The sequence below is a fragment of the Musca autumnalis genome, unplaced genomic scaffold (assembly GCF_047663935.1).
Source record: "Musca autumnalis isolate F117 unplaced genomic scaffold, ASM4766393v1 scaffold_2, whole genome shotgun sequence".
Lineage (NCBI taxonomy): Eukaryota > Metazoa > Arthropoda > Insecta > Diptera > Muscidae > Musca > Musca autumnalis.
The window spans coordinates 92,495,281-92,515,457 of NW_027411755.1; the positions used below are offsets into that span (position 1 = coordinate 92,495,281).

At 32.9% G+C, this 20,177-nt stretch overlaps 1 protein-coding gene across 1 annotated transcript in view; it reads right to left on the reverse strand.

The window, feature by feature from the left end:
* Window positions 1–19,514, reverse strand: part of crc (bZIP transcription factor crc) — a 37,102-nt gene extending 17,588 nt beyond the window's left edge. The window contains exons 1-3 of the mRNA XM_073968308.1: window positions 19,260–19,514; window positions 8,845–9,129; window positions 8,663–8,779 (exon numbers count right to left, since the gene is read on the reverse strand). Coding sequence (XP_073824409.1) covers window positions 8,663–8,779; window positions 8,845–9,025 — 298 coding nt within the window. The 5' untranslated portion in view covers window positions 9,026–9,129; window positions 19,260–19,514. The remainder of the gene's footprint in view (window positions 1–8,662; window positions 8,780–8,844; window positions 9,130–19,259) is intronic.
* Window positions 19,515–20,177: the final 663 nt, after the last annotated feature.

Below are 20,177 nucleotides of genomic sequence, written 5' to 3' on the forward strand. Positions count from 1 at the left end.
ATGCTGATGTACGTGGTTACGTGGTCAGATAACATAATTACAACCTAGTATGCAGGGATCCCACAGTTTTTATTGTGTGTAGTGCAACCACAATCACTCTAGAACTCGCAGTTATATTTTAATACTGACACATTTTTGCACGAAGTAAGAGGTTTGGTCAAGGAAACTGCCAATAAATGTGAAAAAAATTATCGGATAGTACTATTGAACAGACCATTGTGGTAAAATATCTAAATTTAATTTTTGGTCCAAATTTTAAATTCTGGGGCTATATTCCGACAAATTACGAACATGAAACTTGAAATCCAAAAATATCAATTAATAACTATATCAATAACATAGCGTGTCGCAATCACATAAAAGAAATTCCGCGGTGCCCAGAGGATGTGCGGTAGGGTTCACATCGTCGGCCCCGCCCGACTATAGCCCTCGCCCTCTCTTACTTGTCTTTTTGTTAGGTAGGTAGGATTGTTGTCTTTAAACTACCGTATCGTTTACACGAAGTCACTTATGTTTATTTTTTTCTCAGGTATTATTATTTTTTTAGGGAACAGCATGGAACAAAGTTTCGTTTTCTAGAATGATGCCTGGGAGTTTCCTCTTTCAGCACATATGTGTATTCAATTTTTCGAGTAATATTTTAATTCACATTGAAATTTTGAGCGTACATAACTTTAGCTCGGGAAGTTGCGACAATAGGGAATCTCATGAAGATGAATCAATGTAAACTTCCAGTACCAGCACTACTGTTGTAGGACGTAAAAGATAAGGTAAAAATATATACATATATGTATTTGTCGATGCAATTCGATTCAAAAAATTAAAAAAAATACAGAAAAATATTAATTTTAGCAAAAGAAAGTAGACACAAAACATCCATTGTGTATATGTGTTGCTTGCCTTTGCAAAAACAAGAGATAAGTAATGGAAATAAATCTGGGCAGGAGGAAATATGTGTGTATATTCACATTCTCTTTAAAAGTCATCGGACTTATGTTTTCATTATTTCACCCAGTATTAAATTTGTACTGACCTATAAACAAATACATATCACAATTGAATCTAAAAACATTACAGTTAAGATGTAGAAAATGTTACCTCTTGTAATATTTCGTATAATGAGCGGAAAGAAATGCATAAATTTGCGTGGAGTCCATTCCATTTATTCATTAACTGTTGTACCACGAAAAAAGAAATCATCTTTGTGGCAAGCACCAGTCACGTGAATTATATATTTGCAAGATTTTAAAAATAGATATGCTTATTTTGAAATAATTGTGCTTATAAAAATACGTTATGGTGCCAATGTTTTTGTTTATATTTGTAAAGTTTAAAAAAGGAGCAAACTAAAGTTTTTAGCCTCATCGTATACAGACGAAAATATGCACATTCGAGTCAATATGCAATATTTTAAAATAACCGTTTAATTTGATTCTGATATGTGGTCCACATTGCCAGAAAAATTGTAAATATTTTGTAATCTACAAATATGTATATACAATTTTAGGTGAAGAAAATTTAGAGCTAAGATGCAAATAAGCATGATCCATGATATTGGGTCTGAAAAAAACTTAGATACTTAGATATCTGAGTATCGAACGCATGACCTTCTATTTAGAAGGGGTATATACTGTTCATTTCACTATGTGTCTTGCACCCAAAAACATATGTATGTGTGCAATTTTAATCAACTTAGAAATTTTCTCCAAAGATATTTTTAATATAAAAATTAAAACAACGTTCATCGACATTCGAGAATCCATGACTTGTTTGTAATCGATTCATTTCATTAAGACACACTTTACAAAATTTACAACACAACAAGATCCAGAAGAAAAACATTGTTTTCTTCTTTCAAAATATAATAGTTATCACAACAACAACAACAGTTATACAAAGCAAAGCAGGAAAAAGTTGAAAGTCTACTTTACTCGGTAGCATACTCTTCTCGGCTAAGTTCGTCTGGTCTCGCATTTCTGGTTTGGTCCATCGCCCTGTCTGTGTGTGTCTCTGGAGATAACCTTATCAACAAGAACTGTAGCAGTTGACCACATGCAAAAACAAACAAATACAGGCAAAATACTAAATAACGCACACAAACAAACAATTACTTGTTTATTTCGATACTCTTTGAGTAAAACAATTCAATTAAATACCTCATGAAAATAAAATGAAAGCAAATATAACTAAGAGTGGTATACATTGATTTCCAGACAAAACAAAACGCCAAGTATCACCATAAGCAGAGCAGATGTTATGAGTTTTTCTTTCCTATGGAATATCAATAAATGCACCCAAGCTTGGCAAAACTCGAAATCGGCAATTCCGTTTGCTAATAAATTTAATAATGAAACGAGTTCATTGACCTATGACTAGTTGATGGTACATCCTTGTGTGATCAACATCAAATTCAAGAATTGTTTATTAAACAATATATGTTACTTTTTAGCTAAAATTTTGCTAAAACTTATTGGCTATTTATTAAACAACAATCATCCATTTAACCAATACAGTGATGCTGAAAGAGGGAAAAGTGTAAAGAAATATTTAATGATCAACACAAACAAGTCGTTGCCAGACAAAAACAAAAACAAATAAGAGTGAAATTTAACTATTTCTGTTGTCGCTTTTATTTGTATCTTCTTCACGTGCAAAATGTTGTTAATATTTGTTGTGAAGTATGACACAAAGCAAAAAGTAAAAAACAATCGACAATTTTATAATAGGAATCACAATTTAACACGTCTTGATGACGACACATTGTGTATATACAGTTTGTCAAGTAATTGTTTTCATACCACGAAAGCGAACACTTTTCATGTATTAATTAGTTGCTTTACCACCAATGAAACCAGGTAACATAATTTGGTGACTATGTGGGTTCGAGCCCTTGGCTTTCCTTTTTCAATTGAGAAAATTAATGTAAAAAAAATAGTTGTGATAAAGATGTCGGGTTTTTTGCAAAAACTCGTTGGTCGACTAGTTTAAGACCAGATTGAATGTATAAATAAAAAATTAAACCACGTAGTTCCACAATAATAACCAAAATTAGTAATTAACATGTAATTCAAGATGTCAAATAAATGATTTCAAAATACAATGAAGGTTCCAAAATACGCTATGTTTTTGGTAAATACTTAAAAATCATGATATTTTATAACTTTTACTCTTAAAAAGGATTAACTTCTAACAAGTATCAACAATATTAGGTATATAATATCCCTACTAAGAGGGTTACCATATGGACCAAGGGGATACCAGATCATATTGCATGTAAAGAATGTCCTATAGATCTCAAACCAGGAACATCTGAAAACTAAGACATTTTATGAGTTTTTCCGTTAATTAATTAATTAAAATAAATATTAGGAGGGTTCGCGTTTTTTATTTGGGATGATGACTTCTATTTTGTTTTTCAAAATAGTCAGGCTTAATTCCATAGTCGTTGTTTTAATATTTTATTAAAACAACTTTAATCTATTAGTGGAAAAGTTGGCGATGTTTACCAATTAAAGTTGTTTTAATAAAATATTGTGAGACCGGGCACCGTCGAAATGTTGTTTATTGCTGTAGTATGCAATACCAACAAATTAGTTATGTGTTTTTTCATCGAGAATCCACGAACGCATAGCAGTGGGAAAGATTTGGTTTTGTTTGCAAATGAAGTTGCTCGAGTTTACGTAGTGCCAAAGATATTCTCGATCAGAGTGTTTCTTTGCACACGTATCTATTTGAGCGGGCAATTGACACTTGAGTATAAAAAGTTTCTTGTTGAAAAACAAGAAACAAGGGAACTGATGAAGATCTGTGGCGTGATCTGAAACTATAGTCTTCCCTGCCTTACCCCTTGGTAAACATCGCCAATTTTCCCCACTAATAAATTAAAGTTGTTTTAATAAAATATTAAAACAACGACTATGGGATTAAGCCTGACTATTTTGAAAAACAAAAAATAAATATTATCTACACCAGGAGGGTTGCCAGATCGACTAAAAAAATACCAGCCCAGATCGACTAAAAAACAGTAGATGTGACCACCTAGGTCCATAAGCAGGGCGTAATAGTGGTTTATTTAACTAAAATTGATTTAAGGGATAAGGGCATTCTCTAAAACAAACCAAAATGTGACAAAAAAAAAGTACGAAAATCGCTTAGAAATGCATATGTAAGATATTGACTGTTTATACAAATTTTATTATAGACATCCGATTTTAACTATTTACAGCCAGTTCGAAAACTTCTGTAAGATTTTTTGCTTCCATGGTAACACCACAGTACCATTATTTCCCTGTCACTTAGAAAATTATGCCACAGTATTACTTCAGAGTACACAAAATGTCTTCAAAATGTCGTATTCATGTCACATATTCACATATTCCTAAGGAATGTTAATCTCCAAATGTGCAATTTTCGACTGCATCTTGAAATGTTCTTATCTATTAATTAATTTTCAGTTAAATAAACTACTTTTAGTTTTCAGATATTCACGGTTTGAGATCTACAGGACATTGTTTACATGTAATATGATGCGGTACCCCTTGGCCCCCATATTGTAACCCTCTTAGTAGGGATATTATATACATAATATTGTTGATACTTGTTGACAGTTAATCCTTATTAAAAATAAAAGTCACAAAATGTCATGATTTTTAATTATTTACCGAAAACATGGGGAATTTTGGAACCTCATTGCATTTGAAAACATTTATTTGACATCTTGCATTACATGTTAATTACTAGTTTTGGTTTTGTGGAACTACGTGGTTTAATTTTTTATTTATACTTTCAATCTGGTTTTAAACTAGTCGACCAACTGATTTTTTGCAAAAACCCGACGTTTTTGTCACAACTATTTATCATTTTTCACTAATTAATGCATGAAAAGTGTTCGTTTTCTTAGTCCCAATTTACATTAGGCGAGTTTACTTGCGGCAATTGTCAGTTTGATGGAGAGAGAGGTGAGGTATATGGTAACCCTTTGCCTCTCAACACCCTCTCTCACCCACAAACTGACAATTGCCGCAAGTAAACTCGCCTAATGTAAATTGGGACTTAGTGTGAAAACCATTATTTGACAAACTATACTTATACGTATACTCACTCCCTGCTAAATTAACTACAAAGTATAGATATTTGCATACATTTCGCCAAGAGGGAATATTAGAACATATAACAACCACCCTATTATAGTACTCGTAGGTAATTCATTTTCAGATTCATACAATTCTTTATACAAAATGTTTCAAACAAGTAAACAAGTATCAGTTCCCTCAGCTTCAGGAAATAATAGGGGGCAAGACCTTAAATAGGAGACCATTCGTCTTCACTTACGGATAGAAACGACGTTGTTAACATACATTTATTTTGTATTCATGATTTTGATTTTTTAATTTGCATATAACTGGATTTAATGAATCCACTGGATTTCAAATGTCAATCCCGTTGCGTATACGTCAAAAAAGTCCTCATAAAGAAGTTGGAGTTACAGAATTCTAACCAAAACGTGAAATTTTGATCATTTATACTGGGAATTCCTTTTTTGGGTCACGTGGACTTCCACCGAAAAAAATTAAACTGTTTTAATCCGAGCTCCAAGGTTTAGCGCATTAAAATTAATTCGATTACCCACATTAAAAAGCAGACGCATAATGATGAACACTATTTTTGTACTGAAAATTTTAAATGGCAATGTACCTTCAGACTTCCTAATTTCGTCTATTAGATTAAAAGTTCCTATTAGATCTAGTAGAAACTATCAAATATTATATACTGATTTTCATCGTACAAATTATTTGTGATGTGAACCTCTAAGTAGAATGTGTAATGATTTCAATTCTTTGTATAGTAACATAGACTTTGGCATGAACACTAACATCATTTAGTCTAGACTAATTTCTTTCTTAAACTAATAAGTTTTTAATCTTAGTATATAAGTAAGTTAACCGGCTGTTAGAAATACATAAGCTGTAGCTGGTAATCAACGATCACTTGCCATCCACCATTATCATAATGTGTACGCGATCCCTACGTTCAAAGGGAGGGGTCGCCCCCTCGGTCGGTAGGGGTGGGAATGAGTGGCGTTCCCACCGTTCCCAACGTTCGAAAAAAATAAAAAAACACTCAGAATGCAGAACTAAAAGAGTGGAGGTACCAGAAGGAGTGGGTACTAACTTGGGTGCTAACTTACTGACAAATTTTGTTTATAACAGAAATTATAAGCATTTAAGTAGACTGATTTTTGTCGGTAACCAAAAAATAAGTTAATCCACTACTGAATATGAAATCATTTTTGTTACTTATACATACATACATATATTATTCAAAATGTAATGAAAACTGAGATCTTTAATTGGCATTAATATATACTTTCCTTTTGATTAGTTTGAATGAAGTTTGAAATTTGTGAAAATTGTTGTTTATTTTTGTTTTGTTATTTCTATGTCTTCTACATTTTGGCTTTCAATTTACAAAATGCATTTCAATCACAAAGCTTGTATGGGAACAGAAGATGCTTGAATGCAAACTAAAGAACAAAATCTCAGAAAATACAGACGTTCAAAGTTCAACAATATATGTACAATATGGATGAGCTTTTAACAAATTAATAAATTGCTTGTGCATAACATGTTTGGGATTGTAGGCATTAAATCTGAATTAAAAAAGATATTACAAATGAAAGTGATAAATGCAAAATGAAAAAATGTGCCATACCATAATTTTCTTTGAAAGGATTATACATTTACATTGGATGTGTTATTTTACCTGCAAGAAATATTTTGTGTTTTATTACGCTTTTACTTGAAATGTAACCATCAAGTGCAGATCTTGAAACAAAATCTAAAAGAGCAAAGAAAATGCATCCTCTTCTTCTATTTTCTCTTCTAGACATGGGTAAAGTTCCTAATTGTTTTTAATTTTTTCAAAATCTTCCATTTCCGTACTTTTGGAATAAATATGTACGTGGAAGCAATGGAAGGTTTCCTAATAGAAGCCTCTGCTACTATATTCAATCAAAAAATGACTATTAAAATTACCTATTAATTTTGGATTGTGTTGCATCCACATTTCTCCAATAATAGTGTATTCCAGATTAACAAATACAGCAATGACAATGATCACTTTAACCAACTGCAGCAGCTTCAGTGTAAAAGTGGGGATCAAATGACATTTAAAATTATTGGATTGAATATTCGGAAGAGTCACTAAATTAAAGAAGCAATTCTAAAAATTTAATAAAAACTCGAGTATAAATCAGTTTTTCTATTTTTTCAAACGAATATATCACTTGAAATGCCTGCCCAAAGACGTAACCCTCATAGGATTACCGGTTACGTCTTTGGGCATTTCAAGATATTGTATGAAATTTACAACTTAAATGATGCATGTTTTATAAAACATCTTAAATGTAAAATGCGTTTTTGCCGTAATATAATTTTATGCATAAGTTGTATAATAATAATAGTTCGATATTAAACTAACTGAGTCTTGATTTACACGAAACAAATATAATTTGAATTCTTAGTTTGTGTAAAAAATAGATTACTGAGCCAAGTATATATTTTCATTTCTTCACATCTCCCTTCAACAAAAAACGAATTGCCTTATGAAAATCGATAGTAACTAATATGCCTAAAAATAGGCTACAGCCTTTTTAAGAGAAAAATACTTATATTTTTAAGGTTTTGTTTAAAATACATATGTATTTTTAGTCAAAAAAGATTTATAATGTAAATTGAATAAAATAATAAAGAAAGAGTAATCGAATCGGGTGTTACCCAAATTGAGAATTTTTATATGTAAAGATATATTGAATAAAACTGTATTTAATTGTTTAGAATTTATTTTCATATGTAACGATATATTGAATAAAATTTTATTTAATTGTTTAGAAATTAAAAAGTTTTCAAATGGTGATTTATTGGGGAATAGATCTAATACCAAATTACCATGTGTAACCCCCAATTTATCCTTTATCGGAACATTAAAATCGGCCAGGATCAAAAATTTGCTACGCTTAGGAAATCTCTTTTTTAAGATTTAGTCTTTTACGGGATGCCGGGTTTTGGCCAGAACTAAGTCGTTCACAAATGGTTAGAGGTATATTGACCGAATGAAATCCGTCTAATTTTTACTGTGACGCCAAATCAACAATATAGAATCCAGACTACTTGTCATATGTCCGTATTAAAGATCTTCTTCTTTGCGCAACTAAAATATGTATACAAGAGTTGACTTTTCGATTTCATATCCCAGTATCATACTTTGATTAGCTTTTAGCAAAGATTACACAAAATCTTAATTATAAAGTGATTCTATGAAAAAAGCTTCCGCGCAGAAAGCTTTTAAAGTTTCTATTTATCAGACCTTTGAACAATTGTTTTTGAAGTCACTGAGTCACTGTAAGCGGATATATGCCCGTAAAAAGCTTAAGGGTCACACTACACGACCAAAATGACATAACCGTGTTTGTTTCTCACTAATTTGGGTATTTAGGTATTAATAGATTCTGACAAAGAAAAATGTATTCTAAGAAAAATATGCTTAAATTGGTACTAAACGATGACTGGGATTCATTCATTTGCAATGAGGAATTTATATTCAAAAAAATCCATTTCTTTCGTAAAATGTATTGTAAATAATAAAAATTGTATACGAGCCATACCTTCTTTCAAATCGTAGAACTCCATTATTAAATCTTCATCATCTGGCAATGCTTCAACCAAATCGACATCATGATGTTTTAATTCAAAATCAATTTGAGAGGGGAAAATAACCATGTCTAGGTATAGGAAATAATCAATATCAATAATATATATAGAATTTCTTTTTTTAACTGATACTCACCGTTTGCAAAATTATCGTCGGAGACAAGCCAAATCTCTTTTAATTCTTCACATACGGGAAGTAATTCGCCGTTGGGCGGCGAAATGGGTTCCATTTTGCCTTCCCAATACAGATCCTGTGGCAAAGCTAATGATTCCATTGTTGTCATATTGTTCATGTCCGTTGATGATGATGTTGTCATTAAAATTTAAAAATGTTTCAGGTATTGATGTTAATGTAAGATGTAAATAGAAGGGATCTTGTCCTAATAAGACGCTTTCCGAAGCTTTGGGAGCCATGGCGGCCCTGTAATGAAACAAAAAATAAAAATATTGATATTGATTTTTTGAAATAAAAATAATTTGAATTTTATTTTGTTTTGCGATCTCTAAACATTCTTTGAATCCATAAAAAATCTGAGCCAATATGTACATATATTCCACATACATTTGCATGGACAGTAAAGGAATGTAGAAAATGTTCGAAAAAAACTAAAGCAATGAAACCCTGAAGCTGTATCCGCTTTTGGTCAGAATTACTATAAATACAATTTGTATTTTCTTTTTTTACACTTTTTAAATTAGTAAAAATTCTAAAGAATTTCCATACCAAAACAGTATTGATTGAGCTATCATGACCTACGAATATTCTATCTAGCGAAGTCCCACACATCCAACCAATATGCTACGATCGTTTCGTTGGTGGTTATTCATGAAATAACATTTTACTGCATTACATGGATGCAGTGAACTGACTTGTCATTTTATTTTATTGTTGCCTTGATATTGCTTTGTCTTTCATAATGACAACGCAGTGTTGCATTTACACATATGGCCAACATAACAACATGTTTGATATTGTGCTTCACTACCAGCATTTTTCTCTAGAAAGATGTGAACTGCGTTACATTTCGAAACTTCTATTTGCAACAAGCAAAAAAAAAAATAAAAAAAAAGTTGGTAACATTTTGTTTCTGTATAACTTTTGTCTCAAAGTCCTAAATTTGGTTGGCCAAAAAATAAGTACATTTTGGATTTTTTATTATTTATTTACCTATAATCGAATAAATGTTAATAAAGGTTGGTTAGTAATTTGGCTGTGTTAATAATTTTAAACAGCAATAAAATAAAAACAAGTAAGAACGGCGTTAAGTTCGGCCGGGCCGAACTTGTTATACCCTCCACCACAAGTTGTATTGAAGTGAAATGGAATAATTAGTTTCCTTTCGTGTATGAAGAAGAGTTAGTACTAAATTTCAGCAATTTCGGTAAAACAATGTGAGGCACCATTCTATGGGGGCTATTTCAAAACGTCGATCTATACCGACAAATTTCTGACGGAAAGTTTTTAGGCTCAAAGAAGACTAAATACAAAATTTCCTATATTTCGGTAAGAGAATGTGGCTAAAACTTAAAAATACCGAAAATCAAGAAGTACGCTTCTATGGGGATTTAGAAAGACGTGGACCTATACAGATAATACTCTTCCGGATTATTTTATAACTCTTGGAAGACGAAATGTGTATATGGGGGCTATATCGAAACGTGGACCTATACCGATGAATTTTAGTCAGAAATGGGGCAATATGAAAGCGTGGACCTGTACAGACATATTTCTGGCGAACAGTTTTATATCACATTGAAGACTAAATACCAAATTTCAGCCATTTTGGTGGAATATTAAAGACACAACCTTCAAAAAAATCAGGTACCTCCCGATGGGGGCTATATGAAGGCCTGGACCTATACCGACAAATTTAAAGGGGAAGCTTGAGTACCCCCAACGAAGTCTAAATACCAAATTTCAGCCATTTCGGTGGAATATTGAGGCCACAACGTTCAAAATACCGAAAATCGGGAGGTACCTTTCTATGGGGGCTATATGAATGCATGGACCGATACCGACAAAGTTCTGGGGGAAAGTTTTATACCACCAACGTAGACTAAGTACCAAATTTCAGCCATTTTGGTAGGATAATGAAGCTAAAACCTTAAAAATACCTAAAATCGGGAGGTACCGTTCTATGGGGACAATGTGAAGGTGTGGACCCATACTGACAAAATTCTGGGGCAAAGTTTTATACCCCTAAAGAAGACTACGTACCAAATTTCAGCCATTTTGGTAGGATAATGAAGGTAAAACCCTAAAAATACCGAAAATCGGGAGGTACCGTTCTATGGGGGCTATATCAAAACGTGGACCGATATATCCCATTTTCAATACCAACCATCCTGCAAGTAATAAAAGCTTTTGTACCAAATTTGGACTCTCTATCTTTAAAATTGCGAGCTGTATCTTGATTTCAACAGACAGACGGACGGACTGACGGACGGACGGACGGACAGACGGACATGGTCAAATCGACATAGAATTTTATGCTGATCAATAATATATATACTTTATAGGGTCTCCGACGAATATTTCGATGTGTTACAAACGGAATGACAAATTTAATTATACCCTCCATATGGTGGAGGGTATAATTAATTGATGGATGGGTCGAAATAAGGATAATTAAAAAAAGTCGTTCAACAGTTTCGGAAAAAAATTGTTGACTAACAATCATATAGGTTGGTTCGGAAAAACGTACATGAACAAAATTTGCGAAATTTCTTCGAGAGCAATGAAATGAAATAAGTAAAATAAATTTATTCGGTAATAATTACGGCAAGATGCGTTTCAATCTCAAAGGAAAGGAATTTAATATAATGGTACAAAAAATGCAATTAAACACGGAGGTGGTAACCTAATGGTGTGAGGCTGAGGCTGATAGTAAACCTTTGCGGACATTTAAAAAAGTGCATTGGTACACAATCTTTCCAAATTAACATCAAATTTGGAGTTTAATTCGAAAAATGCGGTATTAAATAACTTTTTAAAATTACAACAAAAAGGTGGTAGCACCAAATATTAATAATAATATTGTTCGACAACATCCCATACGGGACAAGGGAGACTTCTCTCATATCAATGAGTGCACCCCGATTCATGTTAGCTCAATGATATGGGACCTACTGTTTATCGCCGAGTCCGAACGGCGTGTCTAAAGACACCACTTGTTGAGGAGTTTTACAAGGCTGAAATACTCAGGAAATGTCGCCAACATTACTGAGGGGTATTTTGCCACCGTTGAAAACTGTTTGATGTTGCCTGGCCGGGGAATTGAACCACCGACCTTCTGCGTGCAAGGCGGGCGTGCATACCATTGCACCACGGTGGCACCCAATATAAACATCCTAATATAAACATCCTAAATTACAATCTATCCTAAACAAATGAATATAATAACATTAATTAATGATTACCAAAATGTACTTATTGTTTTGTCGATTAATTTTTTATGACTTTTGTCTTAATATCGCATTTAGAAGTTTGTTTATCTTGAAGATCCACACAAAAGTAATTTTTTAAGCCTCATAGGTATATGTAGCAAAACTTAAATTTTAACTGAACTTTGTTTCACAGTGAATTCATTTCCTGAATTGAACGAAAAATATGCATACTAATGTTTCTACTTATTATTTTGGCCATATGTGCATATAATCAGCCATAATCATTGTATAGGGTAAGTGCTCCAGCATGTACCAGTAGTCGGCATCTTTCGTATTTGAACCCAAATAACTCAAAATTACTGTAACAAAATATGAAAATGATTTAAAAAAATACTTCAATAATATTGCCATCTAACTTTGTGTAAAATTTCACAAACGAAAATGCATGTCTCTTAAGAAAAAAAATAGTGGAGACGGCACCATAATAATGTCTGTAAATATATTAAAATGAAAAAATCAATAACATTTTTATTGTAATGGTAAATAATATTCTGAAGAACACAGAAAAAGAAATTATTAAAAGATTATTGTAATTCCGTCATTTAAGCTGGTGCCGACTTTAGTTATAAACACCTAAAAAAGAAATTTATACTGAACTACTTTATACCGACTACTAGCAAAAAATCACTATTTCACTAAATTCGAATTTTTCTTAACATTTATAAGAAATAATTCAAAATGTTTTTATTTCATCGAAAAATAAACAAAATTTCGAAGCAAATAAGCTTTAGTTCATAGCAATTGAAAAAATTTACTCGAAATGGTGAATGATTGAAGTTAGGCAATGAAGTGCCGACTATTGGTGCACTTACCCTAAATTGTTCTGCAAATCCCCATGGTAGAACAAAGAAGGTATAGTAAATACTACAACAAATACAACTCAACAACAACCACATAGAAATTTGTTTTTGTTTGTAATGTTAGTGTCACCGGTACATGTAAACAAAACAAGGAAATGTCTATAAATTATTGGAATTTATAAAACTAATATTTTTCACATTTGATTGAATATTTTAAAAAACATGAATGAAAATTTCGTTACATTTTCAATTTGAAAGTATTCATATTATTCCACTAAATGGATAATTTCTCACAATAAGTATAATTCTTGCAAACATGTTTTGGGTCGCTAAAAATTCATTGAAAAATGAGAAGCTGTTTCAAACTTTTGTTTTTGAAATCAAAGAAGTACATGATTTGTTGGGCTTTATTTTTTTTAATATATCAAAATACCACACATATTAGTTTTAGTGCGCGGCACGTCGTTCGGACATGGAAGAGGTTGCATATCGTTGATATGAAGAAGACTTTACGGAAAATAGTTTTTTCTGAATGATATAGTTTTTCCTCAAAAAAATATATGTCCCTAATATACATCGAAAATAGAAATAATAATATAAAATGTCGTATGGAATTTGACATTAACATTACAGCCCAGTTCAATCAGATGGGTATTGCTGTTACCTTATATTTTTCTACCATGGCAAATTCCCATAAAATTAGTTGTTAGCAACCATGAAATTTTAACGTTAAGGTAAACTACAATGTAGTCAACGTAAAAAAGCAAACATAAAAGAAACAAGAAAAAACATCACGTCCAAATGTTGAAATTGTACGTGCGTGCAATGGTTTTCATAAGGCACGGTTGCAAAGCAAGACTTTTAAAACTCATGTTTCAATATTAGAATGTACACATATGGCCAAAATAATAAGTACAAACGTAAGTATGCATATTTTTCGTTCAATTCAAGAAATGTATTAATGGTAAACCACAGTTTAGTTTAAATTTAATTTTTACAACATAAATGGTACTTAAAAATAATTTTTGTATAGTTCTTCAAGATAAATAAATTTCTATATGCGGTAGTAAGGAAGAAGTCATAAAAATTGATGGACAAAATAATAAATACATTTTGTAAATCATTACTACATTCAATTGTTTTAGGATAGATGGTAATTAAGGATTTTTATATTATTAATATTCGGTACATCCACCTCTATTTTGAACTGCTTTTTGTATTCTCTTTGGCATATTGTTTAGAAGTTTACTCTAATTTTACAAAGTATTTAAAAACACATTTTTTTGTAAAAATTTCTAAAGTTGATCTTTATTTTGGAATTAATGGGTACCAACGCACTGTTTGAAGTGTCCGCAAAGATTTTCGATTGTATTCAAGTCCGATTACTACTCAGGCGAGCCAGACAACCTCATTCAATTGCCCTTGAAGCAATCCTTGACATGTGGGGATGCGGGTTTTGGAACGTTGTCCTGCTGAAACATCCATATTAGAGGCATATTTTGTTCTTTTTATGACAACATTGTGCTGTCCAATATGTTTTTTATTCGAAATGGGTCCGTCCATCAGTAATATGATATATTGGATGAGGATCATAAAAGGAAAATCAGCCTCAGACCATTAGGTTGCCACTTCAGTGTATAGCTCCACGTTTTGTAAACATTTTATGAAATTCATTTCCCTTGAGGCGACTTACACTCCTGCCGTAATCGTTATCAAATAAACTTATATTCATTTCATTGCTCCAGAAGATATTTCGCCTATTTTTTCATGTTCCTCTCCGATCCATCCCATATGATTGTTAGGAATGGCAGGATGGCCTCATCAACAATTTTTACTGAAGCTGTGGAACTGTTTTGTTAAACATTCTGGTAATTTGGCAGCCCTTACTCTTTCATCTTCGAGCCGTTAAGATGAATATAATAGCGGTATTCACTCATTGTGATATGTACCAGGGTTTCTTACAACGAAGTGTGAATGTCTTTTTTGTGAATATCGTAAACAAATCAAAGCATCTTAACGTCGTCGTAAGTCTATCTTTTAGTTTCAGTTTATTAAGGCCTGCGTACATAAGCTGCCTTGCCTGCTTACCTTGCTTACTTCTGATAAAAGAATAAAAAAGAAAAGGGCAACCCAGTTCGAAATTTCCTCGGCCTTCTTTATTCTTTTATTTTTATTATGTCAAAAATGAAGCAGGAAAGCAAGGCAATCAGGCAGAGCAGCTTATGTACGCAGGCCTTTACACTTTTTTTCATAAAAAATTGTTTTTTTCTTGGCCTCCATTCTTTTATTGTTTTTATTTTTCCCATTTTTCTACCAAAAAAACAGAACTACGACATAAATAAAACTCACAACAAAGTCCATATTTACATTAGGCAATTTTCCTTGCGGCAATTGTCAGTTTGTCGGTGAGAGAGGGTGTTGAGAGGCAAAGGGTTATCATATGCCTCACCCCTCTCTCCAACAAACTGACAATTGCCGCAAGGAAAATTGCCTAATGTAAATATGGACAAAGTGACGACACAACAATCAGCTGTTCTAACCCTTGTAAAAGTACAATGGAATGTTTACAATACTTTTAGGTCGAGTAAATTAACAACCCTGTGGTAAATTAAACTTTCATGTATTTTGTTGTTGTGGTATTGAAAACACTTGTAGATCTACAATATTAACAAGATGTACAAGATCTACAATGCCACTTTACCAACATGAGTGAATACCGCTAATATTTACTTTATCAACAGAAATTACCCAAAATAAATTTAATAGGTCTCTATAACAAGTGGACCATCGATTGTTGTTATATTGTTTGGCCTACAGCGTGTTTTTCCAGTTTTGTTTTTCATTTAATGCATTTTGGAGAAAATCCACCGTCCTTTCCAGGGATTTGGCTATTGTAGAAGATTTTCCCCCTCATTCCTTAATATTGACGCTAATCTTCTCTCTTCAGGGCGTTACGACCCATCCAGCAATTAATTTTTATTTTATTTTGGTTTAATATTATTAGCACAGTCAAATTACTATCCAAACTTTAACAATTTACTCTACTATAGACAAATATTAAAAAATACGACCCGGCTCTACTGAACCGATTGTAACAAAGTATGTATCATTGGAAAACTTATGGAAATACCTATCCAAATATGATGGGGTTATTTTCAGATGGTCAGGCGATATAACCCAAAAACTGATTTTTGGACCCGGATTTTTTCATAAAACCCTCAAAAAGTCGAAAATGGCCCCATTATGGCTGCCCGCTTAATGCATGTCAGATTATAGCTCGCACTTTAACCTTTCCAAAATGGTGCTATATGTTGTAATACTTTCTCTGGATCCAGACATATGGTCCTTAGAATCTTGAGAAGTCGGTTTTGTAGGGCTCATTTCTGTCTATGGAAAAATTTAATGTTCTAAATAGCCGGCCTTCGGACGGGGATTTAAGGCTTTCTCCTATGGACAGGCGCAAATCTCGGGAAAGGGAATAAAATTTTCTTTTAAATTATAAATTTTTCTTTAAATAGCCGGTCTTCGGCCGGGTATTTAAGACTTTCTCCTATGGACAGGTGCAAATCTAGAGAACGGAAACACATTTTTCTTTTAAATTATAAATGTTTCCCTATATAGACGGCCTTCGGCCGGGGATTTAAGACAGGAGCAAATCTCGAGAACGTGAACAAAATTTTCTTTTAAATTTTAATTTTTGGCATAAGATGAATGTAGTGGCTGGACTCAGAAAGTTTTGAAATTTTGTCCACTGGTAGGTCTTGGAATGTTGATTACGCCAATATGTATATCAGTCATGGGAAATCCGTATTTCCCGAGATATAGGCTTCGAAAGTTCCGAGAAACCATATGATTTTTGACAAAAAAATAATTTTGTTTTTCAAAATAGTCAGGCTTAATCCCATAGTCGTTGTTTTAATATTTTATTAATACAACTTTAATTTATTAGTTGTATTAATAAAATATTAAAACAACGACTATGGGATTAAGCCTGACTATTTTGAAAAACAAAATAGAAGTCGTCATCTTAAACAAAAAAACGCCAACCCTCCTGATTGTGAGACCGGGCACCGTCAAAATGTTGTTTATTGCTGTAGTATGCAATACCAACAAATTAGTTATGTGCTTTTTCGTCGAGAATCGACGAACGCATAGCAGTGGGAAAAATTTGGTTTTGTTTTCAAGTGAAGTTGCTAGAGTTTAGGTAGTGCCAAAGAAATTCTCGATCAGAGTGTTTCTTTGCGCACGTATCTATTTGAGCTAGCAATTGACACTTGGGTATAAAAAGTTTCTTGTTGAAAAACAAGAAATAAGGGAACTGATGAAGATCTGTGGCGAGATCTGAAACTATAGTATTCCCTGCCTTACCCCTTGGTAAACATCGCCAATTTTTTCCCACTAATAAATTAAAGTTGTATTAATAAAATATTAAAACAACGACTATGGGATTAAGCCTGACTATTTTGAAAAACAAAATAGAAGTCGTCATCCCAAACAAAAAAAACGCCAACCCTCCTAACAAAAAAATAATTTTGAAAAAAATATGATCGCGTTAGCCCTGTTTAGCATCTGTACATAGGAGAAAGTCTTAAAACCCGGCCGAAGGCCGTCTATTTTCGACAAAAAATTAATTTTTGAAAACTTTTTGTGAAAAAAGTTTCAAATCCAGCCACTACATTTAACTTGCTCCAGGTTTTACAACATATAGCACCATTTTGAAAAGGTTTAAGTGTGAGCTACAATCTGGCTTACATTAAACGGGAACTCATAATGGGCCCATTTTCGACTTTTTGATGGTTTTATGGACAAATCCGTGTCAAAAAATCAGTTTTTGGGTTATATCACCTGACCACCTGAAACTAACTAACATCATATGACCACTTGTTAGATAGGTATATCCATAAGCTTTGCAATGATACCCATTTGTAGCAATCGGTTCAGTAGAGCCGGGTCTAACCCGGGTTTTGTACCCGGACTTTCGGGTCCAATAACCGGGTCCGCCCCCCAAGAAAGTTATACACTTCCGCGATCAGCGCAACAATATCTACCTCTGGAAAAAAATTTCAGAAAAATCGGAGTTTTTACTAAACTAGAGTTAAGCCGAAGGACTTCGTCGTAGAAAAAATTCCTCAATGTACTCAATCAATGTGAAGAAATGCTAAAAATAACTGTCACCAATCTTAGATAAACAGACAGACGAAATATTAAACTTCGAAGGAAAATAAATTGTGTTCTTGTATTACGCTCATATTTATACCAAAAACACGTTATTATATAAACGTGACATGTTTAAAATCTAACCAGCAAAAATCCAAAATTCCCTTGTTGCGAAAAGATGTTAAGATATGGATGGTTTTTAAATTGTTTACAACAAAACCATATGGAACAACAAAAACAATAGTCAAATAACAAACATTTTGTTGATAACAACAGCGCCACAGACAAAAGACTGATAAGAAATTTAGTATTGAACTTGACTGTTTCCAACGTTTTGCAAATGACCCTTTCCACACCAAGCGACAAAGTAAACAAAGGCATGCGTTCATTACACTGAAAAGAGTGTGCAAAATGTTGTTATATAAATTACACATAAACCCTTCCACAACTATTACTGCTTGAAAATATTTCCGAATCGTTTATGAAACAATTAAATTGAATGACGGGGCTAATTGGTAACAACGCAGCCAAAGTTAGCAAATTGTACATATTCACATATTCCCTCTTTACTAACACTTCTCCACACAAACACCATCAATAAGCGTACATCAACAAAAACAAACAAGTGGTAACCACCATATTGACATAGTCGTAGTAACAGAAAATAGGCTAGAAATCAAAACAAAAAACAACTTAAAAAACGTCAAATGTGGACAAACAACATGCCAAACAAAATGCCACAGTTTGAAGAGCACTGGTTGCATACACTGTTATTGCGTCAGTCAATATCTTGCCACGACTTTCTTTTTTCGCATCCATACCGCTCAATGTGCCTCACATGTTGATGTTTCATATTTCCACGAAATAGGTATAAGAATGAAAACAATTTCACCAGAAGTTCCCCTTGCCTACGTTACTCTCCTTCCAAATAAACAACAAATTCCCCTACTAATTTGTAGAAGAGAACAACAACTCTCACACCAATATGCCAACAACAAATTCGTAATCGGGTTTATACGTCACAAAAATACTTATTTGGCAAAAAATACCTCCCGCACATTTCTAAGATACATTGTAAGTATGTGCAGGTATGTGCATAGATACGAAATGCAAAATTTGAAAATATTGTCGTGTGGACAATACTTACGCTTTTTTTATAATCATTTTCGTAGAATGTTTTAAACTTTTGGGCACTTGTGGCCTTTTTTGTTTGCTTTGTGGCAAAATCCGACTATATATCCATTTTCACCGAAATATAAATGCAAAAAACACAGGTAATAAATATTCACTCTTTTTACGTTTCATTGGAGAAAATGACTGAAGAAACATCGGGTAGGCAAGCTGAATTAAACCATTGATTCACGCCAGTGTTGGAAAAAGTACCATTGTACATTTTTTTGTGCTATTATACGTCGCAGTAGACCAAACTAAATGACGACGTTTGACGCAAACAATATTTACGTCAAAAGATAATTGGTCTGTTCCTTTACTTCTGAAAGTGGTAAAACCGGCAAAAGTAGCAAAAGTTGTAATCTTTTTCCATATGAATTGTATGGTGTCTGAAGTAAAGGAACGCTTTTCGAGTAAAAAGTTGTAAAACTTGAAGATTCTTGCACGTAAAGGAACAGAGCTAATGCCTGATGTAGACTACTCATATTAGCTGTGTTCCTTTACTTACCTGAGGTTACCATTTGTTACCATTTTTAACCCCAAAAAGTGGTAAAACTGGCAGCAATTTTTAAGAGAGTGAGAGAGGAGAGAGAGCACATATGCCTTTTGGAATTTGACACTAGTATTACTGCTATGCCTAAATACGACCGTATTCCCAGGGCGTGTGTGGTGAAAAAAGTAGAACACATGTATTCTTATGAGAACTACCGAAATACGTCGAGCGTATACTTTTTGTAAGTTGATCATTTTCAACTTTGACAGAACGTACGATATGTTATTGTATGTATGTATGTGTGTGTTTTGTATTTTGAAAACAAAAGCCCAACAAAACATGAACTACAATTTATTGAAAAGGAAAATGTTTGTTTTACGAATGAAAACATTTAATAGAGTT